We start from the raw sequence: 13,232 nt of genomic DNA on the forward strand, positions 1-13,232 counted from the left end.
CAAACCAACAGCAAGAACCTTACAAATGAGGGAATCTAACCATTTCAGCTCSCTGGTGGTGAATCAAGAATATTCCTGGACTCCTTTCAGCCTCCTATTGTTTTCAGCTTATCAATCAGACTTGGAAATACTTCAGTTCTTTGTAATCCAAAAGCAAGAACCAAAAAATATTTTGACAAGATGTTCACACCAATWCTGATCCTGATTTGAACAGTCACTGCTGTTCTTCTGTCAGTAACTGAATGCCCTTTGACAGGGAGGTATCCTTGTGAGCAAGTGAAAAGCCATTAAGATCTAAGACTACCTAAGTTCTAGTCATTATATGTCTTCCCAGCTTTTTACCTGCAGGTGCCAAAACAAAAAAAWTGTGCTGGAGCACAGGATGACCATTAATCCTCCCCAGCAAGTACAGGGGATATACAACCTATACCCCTCATGCAGATCAAAGCATTCAAACAATTTCTGTATGTTCAAGGTTGGGATTGCAAAATGCTTTCATTTCTCATAGGCRGATGACAATGTTCTGAGAAAGGTGCTGTTGTAATGGGGATTCAKGGAACAAGAGATAGCTGCTGAAGTCAGTTTGAGATATGGTATCTTTTTTAGGKTTTTTTTTCCAGCACATACTTTTTAATTTTTGTCAAACTGAATAATTTTTTGAAAATCTCATGTGCAGTTATTCATATTTTTCTCATTCTCTGCTAAAACTGCCTTCCCCGGGGGTGCAGAACATGTTGCTGCAATGAGCAATGTTTAAGAAGCTGAATGCCAAACAAAAACCCTTGCTATTGAAATGTCACAGTCAGCTACTATGATACAAATGTGGGTGATGTTAAGTGGAAGAGAGTTGGCTCCTTATTCCTCCCTCTGCATATGTTACAAAGAGCAGCTACCCCATCTTCCTGGTGGAGGGACAACAGAACAGCTGTGCTGCTTTCCCCTAGAATCAAGAAAAAGGGGGAGCTACAGAGGCCCACAGCAATTAGAACTAAGTTATAAAACTAACAAAGAACTCCAACGTTTTTTCAAAGCACCASCAGCAGTAGGACAGTACAAGGGGTTTACAAAGTCACATTTGAGGCCTTTCCTTTGGAATAGCAGTAGAAGCACTGCACAATGTGACAGCAGGCAGACTGGGACCCTTGAAAGAGGCTCAGGAAACATGGCACTTTCTTGCATCACAATGGCCTTATCCCAATATACCAAACTCTAATAGTTCTGAATCTCAAMTTATCTGACTACATTTGTAAATTTGAAGAGAAATTACATAAAAATCTGCAAAAACCTATTCCACATTTGGAATCTTGCCTTCCTTCTCAAAGTCAGAGGTGAAGCTGCTTATGAAARCTATGTGTCACTAAGCAGACGACAACTGCTAAGTCAGAAAGGCACCATGACTTCCATTATCATGACCAATTTCTGACCAGCCTCAGCAATTTCCATGGCACTTCTTTCTGACCACTTGTTTAGAATAGGCAGAAATTTAAGACCCAGTTTGATTTTTATGCAAAATTACTTTCTTTATCTTCTAGGTCTGGATAATAATGGAAAACACATCTAAATAACAGTCTTCAATGTTGCATGGCTCTTATTTTGTGCAGAAGAGGGACTGGGAGGGCAGAGGAAGTACTGCTTAGGCAGTACTCAGTCTGCAAGGATAGAATCTGACCACTTCACAAAGGTTCCACTGTGCTGGGCAGTTTGAATTGCTATYTGTTTCCTGGTGGATACTAATTTCCTCCCAAATAGTCTGAAGGAAARTATCTTGGCTGACAAAACCTAGTCTGTTAATATCCAGTCATTTGTACTGAAAATCATGGATAAAAGACCTTGTTTTTAACATGGCAGCACAAACCACAAGCATATTTTATCACCTGAGACTTCAGGTCTCTAGTATTCAGTGTGTCATTGGCAAATACTCAAAATYTCAATTACAATGTGGAAATTCAAGTCTAAAACTAAGCCACAASAGTTATAAAAATGTGCAAAAGGTTTTAATTATAGACTTTGTTTTTCAAAATCTTATATTTGCATATTTAAAAAAAAATAAAGAGTAGGGGAAAAGGCAGAAAGAAACAGCAGTCTATGCCTATAATTTCACTGACATGTGCAGCAGGTCAGTTTTGAAATGCAGGAGCTCTGCAAGCCCCCTGTAACATGTGACAGTTTTAGAACAAAACCTCAGAGCTGTAGAAATACTTTGGTTGAATACTTACTGCTACGTAAATGAATGTAAACATAAACAGATGCTGGGTTTCTCATTCTGTATTGCATTAATAGCAATTAGATCTTGCATATGAAGTKRAAAACAAAGGAAGGAAAGTAGCATACTTCTGCTTTATAACTTTGTGTGTTTGCCTTTAAGGCATGCAGTGAACTACTTAACAGATAAACAATCCTGAACTGCCCTTAACAACATAAAATCTGCATGCAGGGCAATGCAAATACAGTCAAACCACTAACATCCCGGTTAAGGGGTCAGACACTAGTACTGTGAAAGAAATTGTTACAGATGGCTGCAACATCCAGGGAACTTCTTGACTAGGAAGATGGTGGAAGGCAGGAGAATGCTGACGAGTTATTGTTCAAGGCTTCATCAACACTGCTGTCATAGTCACCCTCTGCAGCTGATGTGAAAAACACCACGCTAATCATCAGTTCATCAAATACACTCTCACATCTTTCCACTCGGCAAAAAGGTCCCTCTCTCCCCTGTGTTCAGCAGGTCATCTCTGCCATTCTGTTAGAAGTATTTGATCATAGTTCCAAAATTGGTATATGGCAAATGTACAATATATACAACCCTATCACTGCTATCATTCACTGGAAGAGCTTCTGCTGGTATCCAAAGACTTCATGGCATCTGAGATGGTTTTGGTGCAATTTGCTGCAAAGGCACTCACAAACTGAGCRTACTTTAGAACAGCTAAGATTATCAGGATTTTGGTTTAGAGTAAATTTTGCATGAACAACACAATGTRCCAGACAGGACACTTGGTTGCTGTCTAGATGGTAAAAGGAGCCTGCATAGCAAGGCATCATCTTAGTTGGATTTGATGAGACTCCCTAAAACATGTTTCTGTACAAGTTTTGTAACGCAGCTGGCCTGTGGTCCTACCTGACCACTGCAAGATATGAATAATGCATCACTACAGATTACCTTAACCTATACACAAAACATTTCCCAACTATCTTAAATGCATACAAAAGATTGTCCTACATGATCATTTCTACACATGCAGGAACTGTTCCTATTGATTGTCTTACTCTTGTACAATTGATTAACTTTGAGCAGGAACTGTCTGTGAATATCTGGGCCAGCCACATTCTTTGCCTGGGATGTTAATCGACATGCTTAAGCATACAAATTGGTCTAGGCACAGCAGGGTCTGCCTGGGAAATCTCAAGAACCGTCTGAAATTCCCACTGGGACTCCTCCTGTAACAAGCTGTCAAACACTTCTTGCGCAGATGGCCAGCMGTTGCATCAATCACCTGGTTTCAACTTGGTCTGCTGGCTCAAACCAGCTCTTTATCTCATCTGTGCAGACAAGAAGCCTGGGAGTTCCTGTACCACTGTGGGACTTTAAGTGCATTGGGGGTGCACACAGGCACAGCCCCGAGGGCCAGATACACTATGAACATAATTAAAAGAATTAAAACTTTGTTTTTCTGCTTAAATCTCATAGCCCCTGACCATTAGCTCAGTTGGTTAGAACATGGTGCTAGTAATACCAGGGYTGTGGGTTCAATCTCTGTATGGGCCCTTCACTTAAAAAGTGGACTTGCTGATCCTTGTGGGTCTCTTTGAACTCAGAATATTTTGTGAAGTTTGTCAAATTATGTCAGTATCTGACCTAGYGAACTGTCTTCAAAGTTCAGATGAAAGTGGCTAAGAAGTAACTCATCTCATGCTTAAGTAAATGCCCAAAGAYAGGTGAGCTTTATTCCATTATTTTCCCGGTTTGGCTGTGCTCTCTGGATCAGACCACTGATTTTGACTGAGTGTGCAGACTTCAAAATTTCTGATATGAAATCACCTAGTGCAGCACTGGTAGTCAGATTTGCCACCTATTGTTTCTGGGAACAGTAAAAACTGGAATATTGTCTATACATACAGCCAAGAATGGAGCTTTACACATTTCACTTTCAGGTCCAATGTTCRTCTACTAGAAAAACCTATTCACCATCCCTTCAAGGTCATAAACCAATTGCAGCAGATGTGGGCTAAACTACTTAAAGGAGATGGCTTTTATTCTCTATCAGTGATGAAGGGACTGTGTATCTGGGCCATTTACTCACAGCAAAGCAGGCAACTGCTCATTCTACATTCTGCCTTCTTCAGYTCACCTGATGTTGTCAGGCAACATCTGGGAAAACAAACTCACCTCATCTGTATTCCACCCATCACACACAGCACTGCCTTATCAGCTGTTCCTTCTGCTCTGGGACAGTGTGGATCACAATGGGTTTAATGCCTTTATTTCCCTGTGAGTGAACTGACACGAGATCTCACGTTAAACAATGAAGTGTAGAAGCCAAGTGCCCAAGCCTAACATTTTCAAGTTTGTTTTGGAGTTTCTTCATGTAAGACTGAACTGAAAAACCCAGCATATCCTGCAGCCCGATATTTGCAAGTCACAGCTGTAATGAATCAATGTTTCACAGGTAGTTTTATTTCTTTTATTCAATATTCAAAGAAGACCATTTTCAGTTTCCAGTTATTTCATGGGATACATTACTGTAATAGCTACATCTCCTGCATTAGGACCAAAGCTGACTAGCACAACTGAAGTGATCATATGAAGTGAATTTACATTGACAAGTAACCTTCCTRTTTGCAGTCACAGCCATATGTGACCACATAAATTTGAAAGTTACGTGTGGGCCATATTGAGCAGAGCAAGAATGAAGCATGTAGCTGTGCAATATTCAATTACTGGCACCATCATCAGCAGCCCACACTTCAAGGATGCTTACTGCTCATTGCTAACTGCATGTAGCAAGTTTAGTTAATGGGAGAGAGTTCACAATCTGAACAGCTTGYATGCTGAGGGAGAGCTTTTAAGCACCCATCTATCTCCCTTGTGGTTATGGGCAAGGCAGTGATGAGACAGGCCCAGTTATGTTGGGGGAGGTTGAAAGCAACTTAGTAGAGCTGACTGTTAAAATCTTCAAACTAACTGGTTTAAAGAAACATATCCAGCAAGCTGCCATCTCAACTGTGTCTGACCCTTTTCCTGGAAATGCTGTTATCTTGGCTCAGCTCCACAGTAAACTCTCCTCCTCTTCTGTCCCATCCCCTGTCATGTACCCCAAGCAAAGACACACCCTCCCCTGGCCATTCTCTCCTGTGCTCCATCCCTCTTCCAAGCAGGCTGCACCTGCTTCTAGGGAGAGAATGAACCTAGGCTCTTCATGGTGCAACATGAATGTGAACAGCTGTCACCTTGAAAAAGGAAAAATAGGACTTCTCTAAATTTTAAAAGAACATCTGACATGCTTAATTCGCAGCAGCAAAGCAGATACGCTGGCTTGTTTGCCTCCGAAATTCTGATATAATTTGTGGTACCTTTTCTTCCCTTTCTTGCAATGAAGTGTCCAGTTTTCCCCTAAAATATGAGAGAAAACAACAGCCACAGCCAAGCCCAACTTTCTACACTTTCCTTCAGGATAGTGATTGCTCTAAGTTAAACAGCATGTATTTTAAGAGCTGCAGGATATGTTAAGAAACATTGACAAATATTTYAGTCTCCAAATTCTGCTTAAAAAAATTAATATGCTAGTGGAAACTGCTGCCTCAATTCTAAACGGCTACTTGAAAACAAAAAARCATCCATACTATTTATGAAGGATTTAATATTATGTACTCCCTTTACACTGTCTGAGCAGGAACAGGAGCAGAAGCAGGATTTTTCCCAGGGCTTCAGGGCTTAATCTAACATGCCAGCTCCTGCTGSATTAGAAGGAAGAGGCTGGAAGCTCATACATATCCAGTGGGAAAAAAACAAACATGAAATGAAATGTCTTCCGTTGGCAGCATGTTCCAAAACAATTCAACATTGGTGAATGGAAGCTAAGCAGAAAGTTCTCATGCTATTGCTCAGTCTAAACCCTTCTAAATGTCAGGAATTGGTATTGATTACAGGTTTAAAAAAGAACTATGGAGGGTCATTTAAACCTGAACACAGTATATACTGTAACAGTGAATTCATAGATCACTTCAGAGAAAGACAGACTTTCTAGTAAACATCCCCCATCAGCTCTATGTTTTCTTAACACTGCACAGGATAATATGGCTCCCAAGAGTGCAGGTGAAACACATGAACCCAAACCAATCATTAAATCCTCTCTAGGGGCTACATAAGAAACAAATGAGATGAGCTCCTACAGCTGTCTGTAAACAGCTCCTCTGTCTTCTTTATAAAACCTGCAGAATTATTTGGATATGAGCCAGCATCATTCCTGGCTTTTTAAAACTCTGTTTATATTTATAACTCTTTGCTTTCCTTTGACAGTGTCTGTCACAATCCCCTATGCTCTGTACTATAGTGTGTTTTTTTGGTCACTGAAATCAGGAAAATTGCTTGGTAATCAGCAGGATGAGCTCTGAAAAACAGTGGCAAACCTGGAAAGACCAATTTATGCATCAATACCTGCACCCAGAGAGAAAGTGGTTCTCAACCTATAGCCTATGGGGTTACATGCAAGATAGTCTAGTGTTGATTTAGGACACCAGCCATTAAGTGAAGAGGGAGGGACAAAACTAGCTCRCCCTGTAGCCTCATATCTGCTCAGTGCTTTGCCTATAAATCAGAAATTTGGGGAACACTGAAATAAGCTCTCTTGGTTATTATTTACTTAACTAATTGGACCATACCCAAATGACCAGAAGGAAAACACGAAGAGGTCTGTTTTCCCCAGCTGAGAGGCTAATTAAAAACCCTACAATTTGCAGAAGAGTGTAACATAGACATGCACAAGATTTATAAGAACAAACCTCCTCCTCGCTATGAAGCTATAAAGAACAGAAGGAAGATCTCTGGCTAATTAGGCTAATATCAGCTTATGGTTTCATGCAGAAGAACCAATAAAAAACAAAACAGAAACAGAGTATTTTTCTCAATAATCACTTTTTTCCCTTTTCCATCTCTTCCTAAAGCTTTTTGTATTCCATATTCCACAATGTGGTGTGCTTTGAATTTACCCCTTAACTAACAGAATAATTTGCTAAATTTTGTTTTTCTTTCCTTGTTTCAGGGTACTGCTCAGAACAGTCTGATAAGTCATACAAATTATGGCCACCAACTCCAAATGCTAATATCTGAATACTTCATTCTACCTCCACAGGTAAAAAATATACAGCTCAAAATCAATGCTGGGCCTCCATGTTCTGATTTAATCTTTTTAACTATGAAAAGATAATTACTTTGAGTAAGCGATTTTCCCCCCCCTTTGAACATTTTATGAATTCATTCCTTTTGGACAGACATCCAGATAAAAAAAAAGGCAGTTTGTACTACTGATACCTCATCACAGTGTATGTACCTATGGTGTTACACACCTGGGCTTAAAGAATGAGTGTTTCCAGTAACAGATCTGGGGGCTTATTGAACAAGATACTTAAGRTTCCACCATTGCTACTAGGAAGAAGTATCCTTAGAAAAACATAAAATGATCAGATGGACAGAGAAAATCTTCTTGATAGCAGATAATATTCTAAGCTACTAAACAACATATTTCATTAGCAGAGAAACTGCACTGATTTTACCCATCTAGTATCTTTTAGTTAAAGTCAGTTAAAATTAGTTGTCATCAGGGAGAATATTTTAKGCAGTAGTTCCCCTGCAAGTCACCAGTCAAGGGAGATGAATACYGAAGGGGAGACATCAAATCAGAAATTAAAGACTGACATCTGTGTCTGTCTGTCTTTACCTTGAGCTCATCTGCATCATAGAAGTCTATGCGCACAGCAGGGACCATCCATGTCTGGAACAGAGTTGCCAGGATCTGTTTGGCAATTGCATCTGCGATGAGGTGAAAGTGGAGTGGGTTTCGCCTGAGGTGMGAAGAGAGAGAAACACATTAGTTCAAATGTTTCTAATTCCTATTCTTAAAGGACAACATCAGAATTTACAAAGCTTTATCTGTGCCTAAGATGTCAAGTTTTGAGTGTACAGCATGTCTGGTGGAGTCCTGCTCTATGGCCAAAATGCTGAGAAACAATCTGAATTAACATGGCAATAACAGAAATATTCAATCAGTTTCTAGATAGTAATAACCTTTTCCACTTCAGTGGAATGTGATAATTTACAACAGCTAAGACTCTTGTCCCTTGCACCAGCTCCCTACAAAAAGGCCAAGTTAATCTCCCTTTGGGGACTTGAGCTGTGGAARTGATTGCTTTCAGTTTCTGGGTGAACTTGGTAATTTATCTTTGTGGTAAGAACAGTTGTCTGTGGAGAAATGGTCACACAAGGGAAGGTTAAAAAAGAACAATTTGAATCAAGTGAAATTCTGGGACCATTGAGTTTATGTAAAACTTTTCTACAAAGCAAACTTGGGGAATCAACAGCCATCCTGCAGGAACCCAAAATCAGGTGTTTCAGGTGAGTGCCTTCTAGCTATTCACAGGCATAGGGAATAGAATGGAGATGGCAAATCTCTCCACATCATTTTTTTCTGAGAGTAGGAATAGCTAAATCAAGGCATGAAGAAAAGAAATATTTTACTTCATGACACCAGATCTCRGTTCACCTATGTAGGTACAGGACTTGACAAGCTTCACATCAAGACAAGTGAAGCCAGTAGCAGCAAGAGTGGCAAGTTTTGACAAACTGTATGGATTTTTTCTACATTAATGTGAATTTTGACATTATAAATACGTTGTTTAATTTCCTTAACCTCACTCCCTTTYTGAGGGACAGTAAGCAACAAAATTTGATCTTAAAGTGTGTGGCAGGAGCACAAAAACCTGCCAGTGGAAGTCAGCCACAAATTGTAGYTTCCATGTTCACCCTTAGCTTAGCAACTTTCCCTATCAGCAGAGAAGGAYAGAGTTTGCAAAAGCCACTATGAAATGGTTTATACTTTAGCATTGGCTCAACCTCTCTTTGATCCCTAGGGTGGAATAGTGGATTCTAATTTCTATGGAATTGATAAAGCTAAGTGGGTGTACCTGTTAACTGATGTTTTTCATCTAACAAGAGAAGTGTTTAGTTTCWGATATTGATTAAAGTGGAAGATGGCTGATGCTACTACATTCTTTGGTGTGAATGAGAAGTGACGAAAACTATGTTAGTTCAGGCCAATATACTTCCATTACATTTTTGGGCTYAACCCAAAAGATGAAGGTTCTTTTTTTCTCCATTTTCTACATTGATGAACAATGTTGCCTTCCTYTTTAATTTTTCTTTTCTTGCTTTGATGAGTAATACTGCCTCCCACTGAACTAAGTCCACAAGGAAATACTAAAGAAAATATATGTAAAAATACATATACTGGTTCATAGTACTGTACCARTACCTCAGCAGAAAGAGGAGATTGTTGTGAGAAGCAATGTGTAACTGGATTTTGCAGTATCAGAAATCCTACACTTAAGATCCAACCCAGCACACKGGGTTGCCAGTGAAGCTTCTGTATTGGCTTCGAGGACACTGAGGAACACACTATGTGCTTACAGGAAAAGCAGAAAAGGGCTGGGTAGGAGACATATATGAGATGATCATGATGGCAGAATAAACCCATAGCTGATCTGCATTTAACAGTATCCAGAACACTAAGCTATAATATGCTTTTCAGAAATCTCGAGCTTGTCCTGGAGGGAGGAGGGGAGAAGGGAAGGCATAAGCTGCCAGCTGCTGAGTGTCCCATTACCAAGCTAAAGGGATCAGAGCAATTACATCTGCTTCACCAGCCCAGCAGGAGAGTAGAAGAGGACATCCTGGCTCGTGCAGATTCCGCAGTAACCAGGCACCTTGCCAAGAAAAAAAATCAGGAAATTGCAGTGATCAGGAAATACATCTCATTAATAGAGACAAGGCCAAGAGAAACAAAGTACAACACTAGTGGCTTTGGGTACAGGCAAAGCAGTATCTCAAGAAAAATACATGTTGAATGTCAACACACACATCCCACACAGGCTCCTCTGCTAAGCAGGGGCTGAGTCTGGATTCTGGTAGGACTATTTCCCAGTTGGTGTTCAGTAATTTCCTTCCCATTTTTTTAATTCCAGAGTTATTTGTCTTGCTTTCTAAAGTAGAATACGAAGAGTGAAAAATCAGTTAAAAAAGAGAAAGCTCCATCTTCTTTCAAATGATCATTTAGTTAAATTGAATTGATACAAAATATTTCAAGATGAAACACACTAGTTGAAAAGAAAAAATCTGTCACAAAGACACTCAGATGTTCAGTAGCAGTTTATACTTATCTGAATGACCCAGAGTGTATGAAACTTAAATGGGAACAAGTGAGTGACATTTACTTTAGTTCGTCTCCTACTGGGAAAAAGTAAAAAGGATAGCTGCACTCCCACACAGAAATCTCTTTCAAGTTGTTAGCCTCATGGTAAAGATTCAGTTGGAAGGAAAGTGTGTGTCAGAGGCARAGCAGAAGATTATCACTTACAAAAATACATGCCCAAAACAGTATAGTGGCCTGATGACATCTACARCTAAATGTGCATCAGCCACAGAAACTTTTACTCCAGACAAGATTTCAGTTCTGTGAAATGCGAGGTTTAGCACGGTGCTAGAAGCCAACAGAGCACAGACGGAAAGCTGGAAGACCTTCTGAAGGTAACAGTAGTAGCATACACACAGATGACATCCTTCACCTCTTCTGCTGTCTGCAATATGCGAAACCTAAAAGATGGATTGCTTCAAAGTGTTTATGAAACAAGTTTAGAAGCTTAAAAATCAACCAACATACATTATAAAAGATACAGAAGAGATTYTGAAAGATGAGAAATCTTTCTCAAGTGATATGTGAAAGGGATGCCATAATTATATGACAACATGATTGAATCACTGACTCTAAGAATCATAGGTGACAATCAAGGTATTGTGAAGGGTTCCACTGAAAGCTGAATTTCATTAGACTTGGACATTTTGCTCATTTTCCACTRGGCACATCAAGAGAATAGAAAAACACACACAGTAGAGGCTGGTTTTATATTGTAGTGGTAGAAATCACTATACTGTAATGTTGACAGTATATGCAACTATGTAGTAACATATGGCAATTGTGATAAACTTCTCCCACAAAACTAACAGGTTTTGGAAAATTCACAGTATTCATGTGAATTAGTACATTTCAAAATAAAGGTTTCTAGTGTCGCAGGTTTCAAAAGCCACAGGTCTTCCAGATTCCTCACTACAGAAGCAGGTATTGAAGCAGCCATAGAATTTCTCACAAGGCCCAGAAATACTTAATCTTATTTCCTTCAATGATTTTGAACATTTGAATTTCTACCAATTACAGCTTTTCACAGTTTCTGCGACAGGGAAAATGCTAATGCACTAATGTCTTAATGCAAGTAAAATGTAGTTTCAAAATATGGGTATTTCCCATCAAGTGGAAATTCAAGGGTTAGAGTACTCTATTCAGAAAATTGCAAATCTTCATGTATTAACTTATTTCCACTTATGTTAAGATCAAAACTCTATCTGACAAAGTAAACCACATGTAAAGAGCAMACATTTATTTTCTTAAATTACTTTCCTCAAAAGTGAATGAAGAGAGATTCTAGCCAAGATTTTCAAGCATGGATGCTTAAATATAGGCTCTTAGACCTAAATATAGGCATTTGAATGRATGCCCTCATTTTCAGAATTGCTGAGGTCCTATAAAGTTAGTAAAACGAAAAGAAGTTAATGATTTTAAAAGTCAGGCCATGAATTCAGAAGTCTATTCCAAGGTACCCATTTTTCTCSATTTTTTCTTATCATGATGTCCTACTCTTGCATTTCATAACTTCTTCATCAGATTTATGATCTGCTTGCTCAAGTATTTGTGGCCCTTTCTTTTTGAACAGCCACTGCCACAGAGTTAAATACAAAAATCTACTACTGAAAAAGTGAGTGGTGAACCAAGACTCACTCTTCCCTTCTGTAATATTCCATAGCTCAATTGTTAGTAATTCAAAAGGCAGCTGCTTGTCTGCTTGGTTATACAGTTCTCTCTCTGCAACAGAGGAATTTTATTTTCTAAGAATATAAAAAGGTCAGTAGCCCAGGGGGGTTATTTCCAAAACTCATACTTTATTAAGGGAAGCACAACAAGGTAWTACCTTTTATATCTGTAACAAATGGTTACAAGAACTTCAAACAGGACTTATAAAAGGCAGTTTGGGAAACTTTTTTTCCTAATGCCCATATGAAAATCCCTCTCTCATATGTGAAGAATTTTAATGTGAAAAATCTTCAAAACTTTTTATACTCCTTCACATCCAGTATCGATGAAAACACTCCCCGAACTAYTGCAGAAGTCTTAAATGCACAGTAGCTCCCTCACTCATGGATCTCCTCACTTTGTGTCAATTTACAGAAGATTTTTGGGAAATAATTAAGAGATTTCATGGGCAGATTTTTTTAAATATTGTTTTCTCCACTATACCTCTATTGTTAGAAAARCTAGAAAGAAACAAAAAGAAGTGTGCATTATTAATGCTTTTATATGGATCAGAGAAACCAGGTCATGCTTTATAGTTTTTGCCAGAATAATCTCTCACAAAATAGACTGACATATAAGAAAAGTTGGAAAAACTGACAGGGGATTTGAATTCTCAAATTAACTCCATTAAGGCAAAGTGGTCTCCATGGAATATAGCCATTAGATTATATAAGCTTTAATTACTAGCCAGTGTTGACCTGTGACTYTTACTTGGAAATTACATGTCATCCTTTTAATTTAATTTGGATTTTCATTTGGTTTGCCTTATTTTACTTGTTTTAAGAAAAAAAAAGAAGGGTTCATCACTCATACAGCATTCTGCTTCATATCCTGTTCTTAAAAATCCTTAGACATATGCTTAACTTTAAGGTTACAGGCAGSTTTCTTAAAACAAAGAGGCAACTTCATATTAAAAAGCCTTTGTCTGGTTGTCTGGTTTTGTTTACATTCTGTACAACCCCYCCATATTACTATGCCACTACTGCTGTAGCACAGATGGAGAGTACAGCCAAAGAAGAAAATGCAATTACTCCGAAGAAGAAGCACTGACATAGCAAGGGG

At 38.9% G+C, this 13,232-nt stretch overlaps 1 protein-coding gene across 2 annotated transcripts in view; it reads right to left on the reverse strand.

Moving 5' to 3' along the window:
- The window catches only part of LOC130585316 (xylosyl- and glucuronyltransferase LARGE1), a 273,505-nt gene that overhangs the window by 123,382 nt on the left and 136,891 nt on the right, over positions 1-13,232 (reverse strand). For both annotated transcript variants that reach the window (XM_057385770.1, XM_057385761.1), the window contains one exon: positions 7,935-8,058. In XM_057385770.1, coding sequence (XP_057241753.1) covers positions 7,935-8,058 — 124 coding nt within the window. The remainder of the gene's footprint in view (positions 1-7,934; positions 8,059-13,232) is intronic.

The sequence above is a fragment of the Malurus melanocephalus genome, unplaced genomic scaffold (genome assembly GCF_030028575.1).
Source record: "Malurus melanocephalus ecotype Western Australia unplaced genomic scaffold, MMel_1.1 scaffold_16, whole genome shotgun sequence".
NCBI lineage: Eukaryota > Metazoa > Chordata > Aves > Passeriformes > Maluridae > Malurus > Malurus melanocephalus.